The 19,552-nt window shown below is 50.9% G+C and overlaps 1 protein-coding gene across 1 annotated transcript in view; it reads right to left on the bottom strand.

The window, feature by feature from the left end:
• Positions 1-13,201, bottom strand: part of MAP6 (microtubule associated protein 6) — a gene marked incomplete at both ends in the record, with an annotated part of 39,766 nt that extends 26,565 nt beyond the window's left edge. Inside the window, one exon of the mRNA XM_079547743.1 lies at positions 12,507-13,201. Within this exon, the coding sequence (XP_079403869.1) occupies positions 12,507-13,201 (695 nt within the window). The remainder of the gene's footprint in view (positions 1-12,506) is intronic.
• Positions 13,202-19,552: the final 6,351 nt, after the last annotated feature.

Here is a 19,552-nt window from a genome sequence, read left to right as displayed (position 1 = left end):
GGTAATGGCTTTACATTGTGCCAGAGGTGATTCGGGTTGGATATTAGGTGAAATTCCTTCTCCAAAGAGCAGTGATGCACTGGCACAGGCTGCCAAGGAGTGGGGGTGGTCACCATCCCTGAAGGTGATCCAGAACTGTGAAGATGTGGCACTGTGGCACTGGGCTTGGGGAGGTGGATTGGGCATGGGGATCTCGGAGGGCTTTTCCAATCTTAATGATCCTATGGGATATTTAAGATTGGTTGCATCCTATACAGAAGGGAAGAAGCAGATGTGACCCACCTGTGCAGGGTGCACGTGGTGCTGGAGCTCAATGAACACTATTGCTGGCTGAAACTGTGATGCTCCTGCAGAAACACATCCATGCTCCAAGCTGTACAAAACAAGGTTTTTTATTCATTGACTCCATTGAGATTCAGATCAAGCTCTTGGGACACGTCTCCAAAGCTCCACGGCCCTCACAATGGGCCATCGAGGATGAAGCAAAGGTAAGTAATGAAAATATTAAGATAGATGTGACTGTAATAGCAATGAAAACGTGTGTTCAAACACCAAGAAAAACAAGAAAAACTATCAGAGGTTGCCTTTCCAAACTGATCAAAATGAGAACTTAGTTATTTCCACCAAGGCCAGATGCTCTATGCTCTCACAGCAGGAGGAGAGTATTACAGCTGCAGCACATTACATACAGTCAAGGAGTCAAGGATTTACAGTTATGGAGTCATGGAATCAAGCAGCCACGGAGTCATGGAGCCATGGAGTTAAGAAGTCACGGAGTCATGGAGTCATGGAGTCATGGAATCATGGAGTCATGGAGTCATGGAGTCATGGAATCATGGAGTCATGGAGTCATAGAGTCATGGAGTCAAGGAGTCATGGACTCATGGAGTCATGGAGTCATGGAATCAAGGAGTCATGGAGTCATGGAGTCATGGACTCATGGACTCATGGAGTCATGGAGTCATGGAATCAAGGAGTCATGGAGTCATGGAGTCATGGAGTCATGGAGTCATGGAATCAAGGAGTCAAGGAGTCATGGAGTCAAGAATTCATGGAGTCATGGAGTCATGGAGTCAAGGAGTCGTGGAGTCATGGAGTTAAGAAGTCATGGAGTCAAGGAGTCATGGAGTCATGGAGTCATGGAGTTAAGAAGTCATGGAGTCAAGGAGTCATGGAGTCATGGAATCATGGAGTCATGGAGTCATGGAGTCAAGGAGTCATGGAGTCATGGAATCAAGGAGTCAAGGAGTCATGGAGTCAAGGAGTCATGGAGTCATGGAGTCATGGAGTCATGGAGTCATGGAGTCAAGGAGTCATGGAGTCATGGAATCAAGGAGTCAAGGAGTCATGGAGTCAAGGAGTCATGGAGTCATGGAGTCATGGAGTCATGGAGTCATGGAGTCAAGAATTCATGGAGTCATGGAGTCATGGAGTCAAGGAGTCATGGAGTCATGGAGTTAAGAAGTCATGGACTCATGGAGTCATGGAGTCATGGAGTCATGGAGTTAAGAAGACATGGAGTCAAGGAGTCAAGGAGTCATGGAGTCATGGAGTCATGGAGTCATGGAGTCAAGGAATCATGGAGTCATGGAGTCATGGAGTCATGGAGTCATGGAGTCAAGGAGTCATGGAGTCATGGAGTCATGGAGTCAAGGAATCATGGAGTCATGGAGTCAAGGAGTCATGGAGTCATGGAGTCATGGAGTCAAGGAGTCATGGAGTCATGGAGTCATGGAGTCATGGAGTCAAGGAGTCATGGAGTCATGGAGTCAAGGAGTCATGGAGTCAAGGAGTCATGGACTCATGGAGTCATGGAGTCATGGAATCAAGGAGTCATGGAGTCATGGAGTCATGGACTCATGGACTCATGGAGTCATGGAGTCATGGAATCAAGGAGTCATGGAGTCATGGAGTCATGGAGTCATGGAGTCATGGAGTCAAGGAGTCATGGAGTCAAGGAGTCATGGACTCATGGACTCATGGAGTCATGGAGTCATGGAATCAAGGAGTCATGGAGTCATGGAGTCATGGAGTCATGGAGTCATGGAGTCAAGGAGTCATGGAGTCAAGGAGTCATGGACTCATGGACTCATGGAGTCATGGAGTCATGGAATCAAGGAGTCATGGAGTCATGGAGTCAAGGAGTCATGGAGTCATGGAGTCAAGGAGTCATGGAGTCAAGGAGTCATGGACTCATGGAGTCATGGAGTCATGGAATCAAGGAGTCATGGAGTCATGGAGTCATGGACTCATGGACTCATGGAGTCATGGAGTCATGGAATCAAGGAGTCATGGAGTCATGGAGTCATGGAGTCATGGAGTCATGGAATCAAGGAGTCAAGGAGTCATGGAGTCAAGAATTCATGGAGTCATGGAGTCATGGAGTCAAGGAGTCGTGGAGTCATGGAGTTAAGAAGTCATGGAGTCAAGGAGTCATGGAGTCATGGAGTCATGGAGTTAAGAAGTCATGGAGTCAAGGAGTCATGGAGTCATGGAATCATGGAGTCATGGAGTCATGGAGTCAAGGAGTCATGGAGTCATGGAATCAAGGAGTCAAGGAGTCATGGAGTCAAGGAGTCATGGAGTCATGGAGTCATGGAGTCATGGAGTCATGGAGTCAAGGAGTCATGGAGTCATGGAATCAAGGAGTCAAGGAGTCATGGAGTCAAGGAGTCATGGAGTCATGGAGTCATGGAGTCATGGAGTCATGGAGTCAAGAATTCATGGAGTCATGGAGTCATGGAGTCAAGGAGTCATGGAGTCATGGAGTTAAGAAGTCATGGACTCATGGAGTCATGGAGTCATGGAGTCATGGAGTTAAGAAGTCATGGAGTCAAGGAGTCAAGGAGTCATGGAGTCATGGAGTCATGGAGTCATGGAGTCAAGGAATCATGGAGTCATGGAGTCATGGAGTCATGGAGTCATGGAGTCAAGGAGTCATGGAGTCATGGAGTCATGGAGTCAAGGAATCATGGAGTCATGGAGTCAAGGAGTCATGGAGTCATGGAGTCATGGAGTCAAGGAGTCATGGAGTCATGGAGTCATGGAGTCATGGAGTCAAGGAGTCATGGAGTCATGGAGTCAAGGAGTCATGGAGTCATGGAGTCATGGAGTCATGGAGTCATGGAGTCAAGGAGTCATGGAGTCATGGAGTCATGGAGTCATGGAGTCATGGAGTCATGGAGTCAAGGAGTCAAGGAGTCATGGAGTCATGGAGTCAAGGAGTCATGGAGTCATGGAGTCATGGAGTCATGGAGTCATGGAGTCAAGGAGTCATGGAGTCATGGAGTCATGGAGTCATGGAGTCAAGGAGTCATGGAGTCAAGGAGTCATGGAGTCATGGAGTCATGGAGTCATGGAGTCAAGGAGTCATGGAGTCATGGAGTCATGGAGTCATGGAGTCAAGGAGTCATGGAGTCATGGAGTCAAGGAGTCATGGAGTCATGGAGTCATGGAGTCATGGAGTCATGGAGTCAAGGAGTCATGGAGTCATGGAGTCATGGAGTCATGGAGTCATGGAGTCATGGAGTCAAGGAGTCAAGGAGTCATGGAGTCATGGAGTCAAGGAGTCATGGAGTCATGGAGTCATGGAGTCATGGAGTCATGGAGTCAAGGAGTCATGGAGTCATGGAGTCATGGAGTCATGGAGTCAAGGAGTCATGGAGTCAAGGAGTCATGGAGTCATGGAGTCATGGAGTCATGGAGTCAAGGAGTCATGGAGTCATGGAGTCATGGAGTCATGGAGTCAAGGAGTCATGGAGTCATGGAATCATGGAGTCATGGAGTCATGAAGTCATGGAGTCAAGGAGTCATGGAATCAAGCAGCCATGGAGCCATGGAGTCACAGAATGGCTTGGGCTGTAAGGGACCCTAAAGACCATGTAGTCCCAAACCCTAAAATATGCTGTTTCTTCCAATCCTTTTTCTGTTAGCCCACTAACAAGACATACTAAACGAAAGCCCACACAGAACAACTGGTATAATCTAAATGATATTAAACATCTGTCCAAAAATTAGATTGCTGTCATCAGCTGAGGTAAACCAGGAGGTGCAATAAGGACTCAGTAGCTGGTGTCTCTTGGCCTATGTGCTGGTCAGACCACCTGAACACATTGATACCTGAGAGTATGGAATGAATGTAAACGAATAAAATCTATGCAAGAAAGAGGTAAAACCAACATATTCATACATTTTGTATATAAGTATCTTCTCTTTCGATATGGTCTCACAGAACTTTACACACTACTTTCCTATTATAGCACAGTTATCCCTTACATATCGTATCATAGCAGCGTGTTCATTTGGCCCTGCAGAAGCTCTGAACACCTCTGCAGCACTCCTTCCCCTTCCCAAGAGATGTCTCCCAGTGCAGCAGAGGGATGGAGTGCCCACAGCAATCAGGGCCACAGCGATTCTCATTCTGCCTTCTGCATAACACAACCATGCAACTTCCACACCAAGGGCATAGCCTCAAACCAGACTCTGGTCTCACACCAAGTAATATTCATATGGGCTAGAACATGGTGTCTGCTGAAATCCAGAACTCGGATCACATCAATCAACACTATCTGTCTGTGTTTCAAGAGCAATTACAGCCTTTCTGTATTTCAATAAATAAATAAACAAAAGAGTGGAGAAGCTATGAAGCAACCGGTACAGGAGTGGACCATCTCTAGACATCCTGACCCTTCCCAACTGCTCAAGAACAATACAAGCCTTCATTTTTCCTATTTTGCATCGCATTGGAAGCATTGTGTAAAGCACCATGGCTAGAAATACCTGAAGAGACACTGGAGGACCAGATCATAGAATTACAGAATCACCAAGGTTGTAAAAGATGTCCAAGATCATCCAGTCCAACCATCCACCCATCACCAATAGCTCTCATTAAACCACATCCCTCAACACAACGTCCAAACGTTCCTTGAACTCCTCCAGGGTTGGTGAATCCACCACGTCCCTGGGCAGCCCATTGCAGTGCCTGACCACCCTTTCAGAGATTTAGATGTAGAGATCTTAGATTGCAGACTGTAGTAGATGTTGAGATGGGAAGGGCTGAACAGACGAGTCTCGCTCCTACTCACAGCAGTGGCACTTCACGTTTAATGAGACTTCTTCCAGTTGTTCACTTCCATCTTCATATATCCCACCACCCTCAGTCCAAAATCCCAGGAGCCAGCTTTGCAAAAGCTGCCCAAATGTTGGACTTAATGATCCTTATGGGTCCCCTCCAACTCAGGATATTGTGATTCTACTGCAGTGCTGTCAGGACTTCAAAATGTTAAATCCTGAGATGCATCCTGGCTTCAAAAACCCAGCAAAGAATGGAACAATCAGACTTTTGCATCTAATTCCCCCCTTAGTTTAAATAACTTCCCCAGAGCAGAGCTCACTCCATTGCACTGGCAGCAAAGTGTGGCTCAAACTGCAAGCATACTGCAAGATACCTTGCAAGATGACCTCCTGGCAGAACTCAGGGTTGATGGAGCTTCAAAATCCATCAAGTGGAGGTGGGAAGGGAAAGAGTACCCTGCTCTGCTGGGAATGGCATCCTATTGGCACCATGCTCTGCCAAGAAACCACCAGCCCCACTGCTTCCCAAATTGGAGAATGGTAAAAGTTGCGAGTTGCAGACCTGCCTGTGTTTCCAGCCCTGCCTCCACGAAGAGAAGCAAAAGGAAATGCTGGAGGAAGGCTGAAGCTCAGCAATCAGGGCTGGTCCTGAAGGACTTTCTCACCCTTCACCCAGCGCCCAGACACAAACCTTGGGTTTCTGTACTGCAACACACTGGCCTGCCAAACTCTGACCTTCTCAAGTCCATTTTTTTGCTGGTTACACTGGGTTTCTGGCTGAACCCAACCTGCCCAGCTCCACATAAATGCATGGCTTCTAAGATGTCTGCTTGTCATTGTTTTAGGAGAAATACATCAGCTTCACTTCTATGGGAAATGGGCTCCCTCCCATCTCCCCCCCTCTGCCTGTGTAACTGGATTAATGGGAAGGAAGTGGTCAGCTACTGGCACAGGTTGCCCAGAGAGTGGTGGAGTGGGCATGGGGGGGTGGGCTGGGATTGGGCTTGGGGATCTTGGAGGGCTTTTCCTGACTTTATGATTCCACAGTCCTATGAATTGGGAGAAAAATGGACAAAGAAAAGGAAAATATCCACCAGTTCACCTAATAATTGCATGTAAGCATCATTTAATCAACAGCTCGCATTTACACAAAGCACTCCCACAGGAAGCAGAGAGTTTATAAAGGCAGCAAGATGAGGATGAGCATGGAAAAGCGAATCTGAGGCATCAAGGTGAGGACTGCAAGGTGAGGAGCCCTGTGCATTGCTGCTTGCTTTGCAGCAGCCCATGCAAACCCCTGGGATCCCAATGCAGCAGCAGCCTCTGCATGCACGCACTGTTGCGGTGCTGCAGGGTCTCCTCAGGTGAAGGCACTGTGTAACAAAAGGAGCTATTAATAGGAAAGCAAAATGTGTTTGCTACAGAGCACCTGCAATGCTGGGCTTGGGGAGGGGAGACGAGGCGGAGGTTGAAGCAGTCGCTGAGCTGCCCTGTGGGTGTATTAGAAACACAGTGAGAGAGAGGGGACATCTGAAGGGTATCCAAGGTGCTGAGTTACCAATCCAAAGAAATCAAACTTGCATCCTCTGAGGGTTCCTTGAAGCTGCCCTTCCCTGCTGCTCAGCACAGCGCAGCAAGGCTCACCTGCAGTTATCAGCACCAGGGCTGTGCTCGCATCCAGCAAAGAGCAAAGGAGAGCAAGATTGATAGAGGGGAGCGTGCAGAAGTACTTAGAAATCGAAGGGTTGTTCCGCTGGTAGGAGACAGGGAAAGCAAAGGTCATGCTCTAAATGCGAGAGGAGACAAATTTACAACAGCTATTCATGATTTATTTGGCAAAGGAAGGGCAGACAGAGTCCTGCTGTCTAAATGAGATGATCTCTCTCCCTCTTATCTTTATTTATTGTTTGCTTTACAGCAGTAGCCCGAAGCTGCCATGTGGAATTGGGGTCTGCTCGGCAGCATCTGCTCCTGCATGCACTGCTGTCCAAACAAGCACAGCAGGGATGGGGAGGGGAGGAGGAGGGATGTCTGACACGTCCTTTGATACTATAACTGACTTAGCAGACAAAGAAAATGTGAAAATCTATCTAAAGCATTTGATACCGTGCCACGTGGGAGATTATTAATTAAGCCAGCGAATACGAACATCAGCCGAACGAGAAACTGGGCACGGGAAATGGAAATGCAAAGTGTTGAACGCTGAGCTGCAGCCTGGAAGGAGGTTAGCGGTGCTTAACGGTGCTGAGGTTGACTTTGGCACACAAAAGTAGGGCAATGCTGATGAGACCTCCTAATGGCACAATACTATGGGCAGCACCGGGAGGGAGGAGGATCAGGATAGCATGCAGGAAGAAGAAAGGGAAGGACCTCGACTGGCGTGCTCAAAACGGGGTGGAAATCCAGCATGAAGCTCCCAGGCTGGGCTCTAATCACTGGGATTTCTTGCTATGGCTGGAAGTGCCTAAGGAGAATGAAGGGGTCAGCAGAGGTAGTGATGGCCACAAAGGTGGTGTGGTGGGGTCAGGAAGAGATGGGCGTCTCCTCCCCAAACCCACAAGCAGCACGTTGGATCCATATTTTAGAAATGCTGGTTTCCCTCAGGAAGAGGGAGAGAAGAACAGCTGATCTGGGGGACAGAAAAAAAGCTAAGCAATGGGATGTCTATAATTGGATGTAATGGTTCAGTGGGTTCCATCCAATCCTATGGGCCATGGAGTCCCTGCCAAGGTGACCACAGCAGAGCAGGAGCAGACAAAAAACTGCTCAGGTCCACCAACAACTCCATCACCAGAATGGCACCTCCTTCAACCCCGCCCTGCAGCACGCACAGCCACAAAATTCTGCTCTGCCTACACTGCTTCCAGCTGAGCCTGAAGATGGATACTGTCCACTTCAAGGTGAGTGCAGGCAATATGACTTTTGGGTTCGAATGGCACCGAGACTCTTTCCCAGCTGATGGACAGACCACATCCAGGGGAGACCGGTCATAAAACTGCAGAATCATGGAATCCTTAAGGTAGGAAAAGACCTCCCAGATCCCCAAGCCCAACCCATAGAATCATAGAATCATAGAATCATAGAATCACCAAGGTTGGAAAAGACCTAAAAGATCATCCAGTCCAACCGTTCACCTATTCCCAATAGCTCCCACTAAACCATGTCCCTCAGCACAACATCCAGCCTTGCCTTGAACACTCCCAGGGTCGGTGACTCCACCACCTCCCTGGGCATCCATTGCAGTGCCTGACCACCCTTTCTGAAAAGTAATACTTCCTCATGTCCAGCCTGAATCTCCCCTGCCGTAGCTTGAAGCCATTCCCTCTGCTCCTATCACTGATGACACGAGAGCAGAGGCCGACCCCCAGCTCACTACAACCTCCCTTCAGGAAGTTATAGAGAGCAGTGAGGTCTCCCCTGAGCTCCTCTTCTCCAGGCTGAACATTCCCAGCTCCTTCAGCCTCTCCTCACCAGCCCTGTGTTCCAGACCCCTCACCAGTTTTGTTGCCCTCCTTTGAACACGTTCCAGGGCCTCAATATCTTTCTTGCAGTGAGGGGCCCAAAACTGGACACAGTACCATCCCTCCCGTGCCCACCGACCACGTCCCCAGGTGCCACATCTACGCATCTGCTGAACACCTCCGATGCGGAGCGTGATAAAACAGCTGCAACACTCATTTCAACCCTCTCCACATCTCACTGTGAGAGCCTTCTCCATGCCATTATCCCACACAAGGGTCCCTGGAGCACCAGCAACATCTGCTAAGGGTATGGACAGAGCCAAAGCCACTCAGTATCACCCACTGAACCTCCTTTTCCAAATGGATGAAAATTCCCCGTTCCTTTCCCTTCCTTGCAGCCGACAGCAATCTTGGATCCACACATCCATATGGATTAGCTTAACATCGCTCCTATGCAAAATGAGAGGTCATAGCTAAACGACATTGGGAGATTAAGTCTGCCCAGAAAAGCCCTGGTTCATTATCTCCTCCATCCTATCTCAGAACTGCGATGTGAACCAGATGGGGACGTCCTTCCAACCCGACATCCCCAGTTGCACAGTGATGGAGCATGAACTCCCCATCCTGGTGTGAGTGGCTCCAAGGAGGACATCCCTCCCGAGTCAGCTCCTCTGCGTCTCACAAAGCTCACAGCAGCTCCAGCACTGAGTCATTCATCCCTGCAGCTCCCACACTTCCCATTTGCTCCACGTCTTCAGCACCTCCAGGGCTTGAGATGAGCGACAGCGCATTAGCAACAGGCGCCTCGTTGATACTACAGGAGTCACCACTATTCCTCTCATTTCCTCTGACAGGAAAAGAAATTGGGGGGAAAAATAAATAAAAACTTTGGTTAAAAAAAAAAAAAAAAATCCATATATGTCTCTAGTAAAGAATCTGAAAACAAAGCTTCACAATATTGCTTCTCATGGGGAAATTCATTGCACTACCACCCGCTTCTGCACAACGGGAGCGATGCTTCTCATTTGAGATTTCCCCTTTCATTTTTTCTCCAGGGAAAAATATACAAACCCAGTTTTCCTCCTTGCTGAAAGATGTCCTTATGTGGTGCCTCAAGGTCTGCGGGGAGCAAAGAGGAGGAGGATGAAAGCAGTGCAAACTGGCCCCATAGCTTTGCCTGAGCAGCCCGTGTTTTGAGAAGGGATCAGGTGGTCCCTGTTTCTGTTTCCCCACTGCAGAAGAGAAATAAGACCCTACATAGCAAACAGATGCCACCATGCACAACCTGATCACCTTCAAGCCTACTTGCTCCCAAGGGGTTCAAACTACAACTGTCCTGGGAGTCACTTCACTTACAGAAACCATTAGGATTGGACACACACTCGGTCATTTCCCTACACAAATGGTTTTCCCATTTATTCTGTAGGATCTCTGAGGCACGTGGAGTCCCCTGCAGATGTGCAGTGCCGCCATAGCTGCTCTGGACTTGCTGAAGGATTGAGTGAGCATGGGGGAGATGAGGTGACGGCTGGACTTGGGGATCTTGGAGGTCTTGTCCAACCTTCATGATTCTATGAGTGGCCACGGTGGGGATGGGTTGAGGGTTGGACAAGGCAGTCTTGGATGTCTCTTCCAATCTTAACGATTCTATTATTCTAAATAATCCTCCAGCACCAGGGCTGGGAGCAGCCTCCATCCTCCATGGCCATCACCATCAGGAACACTCTCTGCTCTATTGCTCTGAGCAGACCCGAGAGTTCACAGCACGTGGGCCCTGCAATATTCTCTATGAAGAGGTAAAAAGGGGAATTCCTCCCTTTCTCATGCGCTGATGACCTTGGGCTCGTCGCTGGACGCATCCCATGCTCTGTTCCAAACTCCCCAGTAAACAACACAGCATCACAGCACGCTGACAAGCCATTAGTGGTGTGTTCTTTGGTTTCACCAAAGGTCTCTTCCCAGCCCCGGAGCATCACATTACGCTGATTCGTAGCACTGGAAGGAAATCTTCCCCAGTTCTGCCTCCAGCCAGCAGCCACACACCAGCAAAGGGCACAGAGGACAAAGCCCCATGTTAGCCACCCCTGGGTTGTTAGGGGGTAATTCTGGCTGCCCCATCTGGTAATTGTGGGTGGCCCCATCCTTGGAGTGGAACCTTCATCCTTGGAGATGTTCCAATCTCACCTAACCCTACACAACCCTATACAGGTAGGGAGACCCAAGAGCAGTGAGGCTTTCCACAGTCATGGGGATTGGCAGAGTTTGGCTTTCAGAAACCCAAACAAAAAGCAACACTTAAAAGATGCCTGATTTGAACAGAAGCTGAGAGCAATCAGCCACAATATCAAGCCTTCGCGTTCCTATTGGGTCCAGCACCTGAACCCATCTGAGCCTCTGCACAGGGAGGACATGCAGCTGTAGGGGTTTGCTGGAGCAGACTATGGGGTGCACACAGGGGTGGAACGGCAAGCAATCTGCATCTAAATAATTACGTAAATAACCCTAATTATCCTTTGTAGCAATGGAAGAGTGCAACCCTGACAGCTCTCCAGCCCTATTCTCAATCCCAAAACAGACAACTCGAAAATCCCTGCCCATCCTCTGCCATCTCAGAGCACCTGAACCACCGCATCCCCAGAGAGATGGATGTGGTTCTTCCAAAACACAGCAAAAACAAGCAAAAATAAACCCTAAATCCCATTGCTTGAGCCATCTCCCACCTGGAGAATAGGGACAGTGGGACAGAAAACCCAGCTTCACAGTAAACCTGCAAGGATTTACTATCTGCTTGGTGGCAGAGCACAATCTCCAAACCCCCCTTAGGGAAGAAAATTGATGTTTCCCCAACCCACCGCTGTGCACACAGGCACAGGAACAAGCAAAAAGCTGCAGTCACACCTAGGTCACAAAGCAGCCCCTCCCCTCCCAGCTCTGCTCTCTGCCATCCCCACCCTCGGCAGAGGTGGGCACTGCCAAAGAAAGCTCTGGAAAACACAATCTCAGCAAATCCTCCTTGCAAACACCCGTGCAGGGCAGCAGCCACTTTGTTTTTGCATTCCCGACGCATCCGACCCCGCTCAGAAATACAAGCAAAGCGAGGAGATTAATGCAGCGAATGCTAAAAGGGGTGAAATCAGGGCACCGAGACTGGGGTGGGGAATAAAAGGGGGGGGGAAGGGAAGGGGGGGAACCCAGGGATGTGCCGCCCCACGCCGTGCCGCGTTAAATATGGCAGCATCCCAAGGCTGCCCCACCCAAGCAGCGCAGGGCGCGCGTCACCCGCATCCCAACGCGGCCCTGGGATGCTTTGTCTTGGGGATGCTGCTGGTCCAGCATGCCTGGGGCCCAGGGATGATGCTGTAGGGATGTAGGGGGGTCTGTGAAACCAGGGACTGGGATGTTTCTGGATGCAGGGATGCTGTCGGGATGCGGGGATGATGTCAGGATGCAGTGGGGGTCTCTGCATTGTAAGAGGAAGGGATGCTGTCGGGATACAGGGATGCTCTCAGGATACAGGGATGCTTTCAGGATGCAGGGACAGTGCCAGGATACAGGGATGCTGTCAGGATCCAGGGACGCTGCTGGGATGCAGGGATGCTGCTGGGATACAGGGACACTACAGGGATACAGGGATGCTGTCAGGATACAGGGATGCTTTCAGGATATTGGGTCCCTGCTGGGATACAGGGATGCTGTCAGGATGCAGTGGGGTCTCTGAACACCCAGAGATCCTCTCGGAAGGGACCAGCAGAGCTTTGCACACGGCAGAGAAGTGACCAGAGCACCCGCACGGCGAGTGGGGGCCGCGCTGCAGACCCTCCCCGTAGGACCCGAACCTTCACTCCCTGCATCCCAATAAAGCGGGACGGGCCGAGAGGTGGCTACAGGGCGACAAAGCGACAGCGAAAACCCTCGGGAACCAAACCGCCCCGCCCCCCAGAGACGGACGGGACGGCCGAGGGGGGGTCTCACCTGTAGGACGAGCTGACCCCCGCCGCCACCACCTCCTCTTTGATCTGCCGGTTGAGAGCATCGGCGGCCGCCCGGCCCCGGCCCTCCTGCCCGCCCACCTCGTCGCCCCTCTGCCGCCCCTTCTCTCGGCCATCCCCGGGCCGGGCCGCCTTGGGATGCTCCTCGTCCGCCTCCGCCTCCTCCTCCTTCTTCCTCCTCTTCTCCTGAGCCGCTTTCTCGGGAGATCCGCGCTCAGGGACGAGCATAGGGGAAGGACCCGCTTTGGGGATCCACGGGTGGTCCCCTCTTTTAGGGATGGGCCAAGCGCGGAAATCCTTTTGGTACTGCGTCTCCTTCTCGAAGGGCGTATCGGACGGCTGGTACTCGCTTTTGGGTTTGCAGCTGGGCTCGGGGCGCTGCACCTTCCAGGGTTTGTAGTCGTGCCGCATCACCGAGTCCGCGGGCGGAGAGCCGTGCGGGGCCGTTCCGGGCCGTGCGGGGCCGGGAGCCGCGTCCCCCCCGCCCGCAGCCGCGGCATCGCCGCCGGGTTGGGTATCGATGGGCGCCGCCGCGCTGCGCGGGATTTGCGCGGGGAGGGGCTGCTCGGTGGCTTCGGAATATTTGGTGAAAACCAAAGGGACGGCGATATCGGCTTTATCCAGCTGGTTCCAAAAGCGGGCGATGCAGCAAGCGCGGGTGATGCAGGGCCACGCCATGGCGGCCCCGCTCCGCGCTGCTCCGCGCTGCTCCGCGCACTTTCCGCGCAGCGGCCGCACGCAGAGAGCGGAGCGGTGCAGGGAGCGGAGCGCAAAGCCCCGCGCAACGTCCGCGCAGCGCAGCGCAGAACGGGGCGGGGCTTCTGACGGGGGCGGGGCCTAAAGGGGGCGGGGCTTGACAAAGGGGCGGGGCTCAGCCAAGGGGCGTCCGCGCACCTGCGCGCATGCGCACGCGTGCAGGACAGGGCCGTGCGTATCAACGTTTGCACGTATGTGTGTGCACATTTGTGTGTGTGCAGGTGTGTGCACGCATCAGGACATGTCTGCACATGCACCAGCACGCGTGTGCATGCATGTGCCTCGCGTGTGCGTTTCCGCTTGTGCACGCTTGCATGGAGGGCTGTGTGTGGGTGTGTGCATGGTTGGGTGCCTGCATGGAGACACGTATGTGCAAGCGTGTGCCTGCATTTGGGTGCATTGTGTGCGACTATGCATGCTCACACAGCTGTGTGCATTCATTCCATGTGTGTTGTGTGCGTTCATGTGTGCAAACCTGTGCATGTGGATGCATGTATGTGATAATGCATGTGTGAATGCTTGCATATTGCACATGTATGTGTATGTGTGTGTACCTGCATGTGCATGTTTGCACGTAGGGGTGAGTTGTTGCAACCGTATCCCTGTGTGTGCACAAGCTTGCATGCATGTGGTTTCACTTGCGTGCATTTGAATGTGTGTGCACATAAATGTGTTTGCATGTGCACAGATGTGTGCCGGTGTAACCGTGCTTGTGTGTGCGAGCGTGTGCCTGCATGTTGATGTATGTGTGTGACTGTGGCTGCTGTGTGCACTCAGTTCACTGTGTGACTGTGCATGTGTTCATGTGTGCGTCTCTGTGCGTGTGGACGCATGTCTGTGATTATACATGTGTGAATGCTCATCTGTTGTACGTGCATGTGCACATGTGTGGACCTGCATGCATGTGCATGTTTACATGTAGATGTATGCACACACATGCACACACAGCTGGACACACCTACGGAAATGCATGCACACGCATGGACACGAATGCGCATGTGCACACACACATGCAACCACATGCATGCACACTTGTGCACACACACGGGTATACATGCACCTACACACCCCTACTTGCAAACATGCATACATTGAGATTCACATGTGTGCATACACACACAGGTACACACATGTGCAAAACACAAGCATTTGCACATACACAATTACATGTACGCGTCTACATGCACACAGGAGAACATGCAAAATCACATGTGAACCGTGGTGCACACAGGTGTGCAGGCATAAACACGCACACGTGCAGTCACACACATACACACACTTGCAAATCCATGTGCACATGCAAGTGCTCACATAGGAACACCCACCCATGTGCACACCCATGGACACATGCAAATGCATTCATACATGTAGGCACACATGCTTGCACATTAATACGTGCACACATGCCCTGGCACAGATCAACTCATGCGCAACATACACATGCATACAGAAACATGCATGTGAGAGCGTGCACAGATGCATGAACTCATGCACACGTGCTCACCTACACATGCATGAGGACATGTGCACACACATGGACACGTGCACGCGTGCAGACCCTGCACTCTGTTATTGTGGCCAATTATCTCCCTCTGCCATTTCATTGCAGGGTTGCAGGGGTGGGATTTTCATTACAGACACAGGAAGCTCTTCAGCACTGGGGTTCACATCAGTTTTCCAGGAGCTCGTTGCTCTGCGTGTGGCAGGTACAGGGGGTGTGCACCTGCAACAGAAGCACCAGTCACTGCTTTCCTCTTCAAACTGATGTTATAAAGGCAATTCCATGGGGAGCACAGAAGCTCTGAATGCACTGCAATCCCTTTTTGCACAAGGTGCAGCAGCGCCTGGCTCCAGCCCTGCGTTTCTTTGCACGCTGCTTTCAGTTTGATGATAGGAAGGCAGGAAAAACGCCACCCAAGGTCTGCAAGATTGCAAAGGGATCAAGCCCACAGTAACCCAATGCAACAGCTCCCGTCCTACAGCTGCAGGGCGTCCCAGCCCTGCATCCAGCTTGCTTGCTGGGCTTTTGCACAGCACCTTGCATGCCTCTGGGATTTTGCATGTGCACAGAGCAATGGGCTGGTTTTGCAGGAAGGCGCAAAGTCATGCATCCCCCATCTCTGCTTTTTCCTGAGCTCTGCAAGGTTTGGCAGTGTCAGGAGGCTCTGCAGATGCCCAGCAGTGCTGGATGAAGCTAGAGGCTGCAGAAAGAACAAATCACTCGGTGTCTCCCGGAGAGAACTGTGTGGTTCTATATAAATCCTGAAGCATGGCTGCTCATTCACTTTCAGGAATCAGCAATGGAAATAATCTAATCGCTTACGTCAAGTAAAATCCATTAGCTCTAATTAGCCCAATGGAGCTGCTGGCTGCAAACCTCTCTTGGAAAGCATAGGAGTTAAAAAAATAAAATAAAATAAAAGTGCCTTAGAGTTCAAATTACAGCCAAAAGCAGGAATGGCTTTCCCCTTTCTCCTGGATAAAGGCCATGGTGCCACGATGGGGCACTGGTTGGGTTGGGTTGGGTTGGGATGGCTTGGAGAATAGCTTTCTCTGTTCTTCTGGGAAAAGGCCATGGTGGGACGCTGGGTTGGGTTGGGGAACAGCTTTCTCCATTCTGGGAAAAGGCCATGGTGCCATGATGGGACATTGGGTTGGACTGGGGAATAGCTTTCTCCTGGATAAAGGCCATGGTGCCATGATGGGACATTGGGTTGGACTGAGGAATAGCTTTCTCCTGGATAAAGGCCATGGTGCCATGATGGGACATTGGGTTGGACTGGGGAATAGCTTTCTCCTGGATAAAGGCCATGGTGCCATGATGGGACATTGGGTTGGACTGGGGAATAGCTTTCTCCTGGATAAAGGCCATGGTGCCATGATGGGACATTGGGTTGGACTGGGGAATAGCTTTCTCCTGGATAAAGGCCATGGTGCCACGATGGGACACTGGGTTGGGGAACAGCTTTCCCTGTTCTCTTGGGAAAAGGCCACAGTGCCATGATGGGATGTTGGGTTGGGAAACAGCTTTCCCTGTTCTGGGAAAAAGTCATGATGCCATGATAGGTTGTTGGGTTGGACTGGGGAATAGCTTTCCCCTTTCTCCTGGATGAAGGCCATGGTGCCACGATGGGACACTGGGTTGGGCTGAAGAACAGCTTTCCCTGTTCTCCTGGGAAAAGGCCACGGTGTCGTGTTGGGATGTTGGGTTGGGAATGACCAAGGACACCATTGTCACTGCATTGGGATTTGCCCAATGGGTTTTGATGCCACCCAAGAAAGCTGGCTTGCATGGTGCTAGGGGTATTACATTGGGGAGGAAAGCAGAGCAAACCCTGAATGTTGCAGCACCCTGAGTTAGTGTTGGCTTTCAGTAGATGCCCAGGAGGCTGTGCTGGGTCTCATCTGTGCAGGAATGGGTCTCATCCTTGGTGAAGAGGCAGGGAATAGCTCCAGGCATCCCCACACAATGACAGCAGTGTTTTGGGAGCTAATTAACAAGGAGCTGGTGAATCTTTTCCAGGCATCCTCAGATGAAGTCGGGATGTTGAGCTTCCAGTTGAGCTACAGCTGATGGTGCCCATCCTGGGCCAGGTCTGAAGCTGTTTCTGCTGCTGCTCTCCAAATTTCTATTTTTCTATGCTAATCTGCTGACAAAGAGGGATTGGCTCCTTGTCTCTGATCACTGACCGACATCACGTGCCGTGTGTGCAAGTTTTCCCCTCGTGCACACATACCCACCAGTTACTGCAGTGGGAATGGTGTGTCACAGGAGCAGCGCAGTAAAGCTCAGTGTAAGACTTTATGGGAGGGAAGATGGTTTGATTTAAAATCATTTAAAAATGAAAATTATAATTAATAATCATGATGAGGGGTGCTGTGTGGAGCCAGGAGTTGAACTCAGTGATCCATAAGGGTGCCTCCCAACTCAGGATATTCTTCAGTTCTACGATTATAGAGACCATTGGCATCAGCTTCACAAGAGATGAGGCCCCGGCTCCAATGCAGACCCAGGTCAGAGCTCTCCAGATGAAGTGTGTGCACCTGGAGAAGTGCATCCAGCTCCACACCATCTTGATTAGGTGCAAAAAGGTCTTTTAAGATCGATTTATATCCAATATCTCTGCTACCTCCATGTCCAAGTCACATCCTTGAAGCATCATCTCTGCACCAGGGCTGGCCCTGCAAGGACTGTCCCTTCTTTGGTCCCCAACATGTGGCACCATGGACAAAGGAATACAGCACCACAGCAGTTGGCCACGTACAGAGGATTTTTTGTGGATTCTTGAGTCTTGAATCATTTTGTGGTCACACACAACTGTGTGGATATGAAATTCCGTAATGGAACTCAATGGCGAAAGAGGAATCATAGAATCATAGTCAGGGTCATAGAATGGCTTGAGTTGGAGACAGAACCTCGAGGCTCACCTGGTTCCAACCTCCTGCTGTGGGCTGGGTGCCACCCATCCGACAGGCCGCCTTGGACCCATCCTACCTGGCCTTGGGCACCTCCAGGAAAGAGAAACCAACAGATAATTACTGCAATTACACTTTCAGCTTCCTCCTGATAACTTCCCTCCCACTGCATGCGTGTCATTGCATCGCTCCTTGCAGGTAAACCTTCAGGTCCTCGATCCCGGAGCACAGCCAGCTCCCCACGTGCAAACTGCTCCATTCCAGGTATGGGGTCCTGTGAGGTCACCCCAGTATGCTGATGTGTAAAGCTGGATGACTTGCAAAACCCGCAGTTCGGTGACCCAGGGCTTCATGGGTTCGCATTCGGAGATGGACATTGATCAACCCAATCACAAGGGCTGCTGATAAAGGGATTACAGGGATGACCTATTGAGGGATTAAAGGGCTTAATGCTCCCGAGCTGAATACAAGCATAGGAGATCGGATAAATGACTATAAATACCTGAGAAGGAAAAGGCCAAGGGGAATGTCACTGGAGGGGTACCATGGAACACACGTGTGGGAGGAGGAATGGTGAGAAAATGAGATTTCAGTGACTGAGAATTGGGTGATATGAGTAAATGGAACAGCAGACAAATTCCCCTGGAAGTGCTGCCATGGGACTGCAGGGAGGAGGAGTGAGCAGCACTGGGTGTCATCAGTGCGTGGAATCACAGCTCAGTGGTATCTCACTGATGATTCACTCCAGCCTCCCCACAACCAAACCAAGTCAGCACAGAGAACAGGAGAAAGATGTGAAAGCAGTCAGAGAAACACGCAGGAGAGCTGGGATGGGAGAATCACCATCTCAATCATAGGATCACAGAGTCAGGAAGGCTGGAAAAGCCCTCCAGGAGCCCCAACCCCTCTCCCAACCCTCATGCCCACTGCCCACATCCCTCAGTACCACATCTCCATGGCTCTGATCCCATCCCATCCCATCCCATCCCATCCCAACCCATTCCATCCCATTCCATTCCATCCCATTCCATCCCATCCCATCCATCCCATCCCATCCCATCCCATCCCATCCCATCCCATCCCATCCAACCCATCCCATCCCATCCCATCCAACCCATCCCATCCCATCCCATCCCATTCCATCCCACCCCACCCCATCCCATCCCATCCCATCCCATCCCATCCCATCCAACCCATCCCATCCCATCCAACCCATCCCATCCCATCCCATCGCATCCCATCCCATCCCATCCCATCGCATCCCATCCCATCCCATCCCATCCCATCCATCCCATCCCATCCCATCCCATCCCATCCCATCCCATCCAACCCATCCCATCCCATCCCATCCCATCCCATCCCATCCCATCCCATCCCATCCCATCCCATCCCATCCAACCCATCCCCTAAGTGTGAATCTTCCCCTTCTGTGACCAGCACCAGCTTATATTTCCAGCAGCAGTCATGCAGAGAACATCTAATTGTTGGAAGACCCCATAGTGCAGAGAGCTCTGCTCCCCTGTAGCACAAAGCACAGGTGTGGTTTCACCAATGCACAGCAATAGCTGCATCCCTCTCCCTGACTAACTGGAAACCTCTGAGCCCTTTCAAGCTTTGGAAGATTTCAAAACCATTTCCAAGTTTTTTTCTCTCCTAATTTAAGGAAACATAGATACAAAAGGCAAATAGCGTGCCCATGACAGAGCAGGACATCAATATTTATTACCCAGCTGAGCCTTGGTCAGCTTTTCCACGGAGCCAACTTGTACATCAATAAATCTAGAACATGATATTCTTTACTGTAATAATGAACCATGAGCAAAAAGCTGCTCAGGGAATCAGTGATACAGCAGCTGC

This window comes from Tetrao urogallus, assembly GCF_951394365.1.
Source record: "Tetrao urogallus genome assembly, chromosome: 1".
Taxonomy (NCBI): domain Eukaryota; kingdom Metazoa; phylum Chordata; class Aves; order Galliformes; family Phasianidae; genus Tetrao; species Tetrao urogallus.
This window is presented reverse-complemented; position numbering and strand designations above follow the sequence as displayed.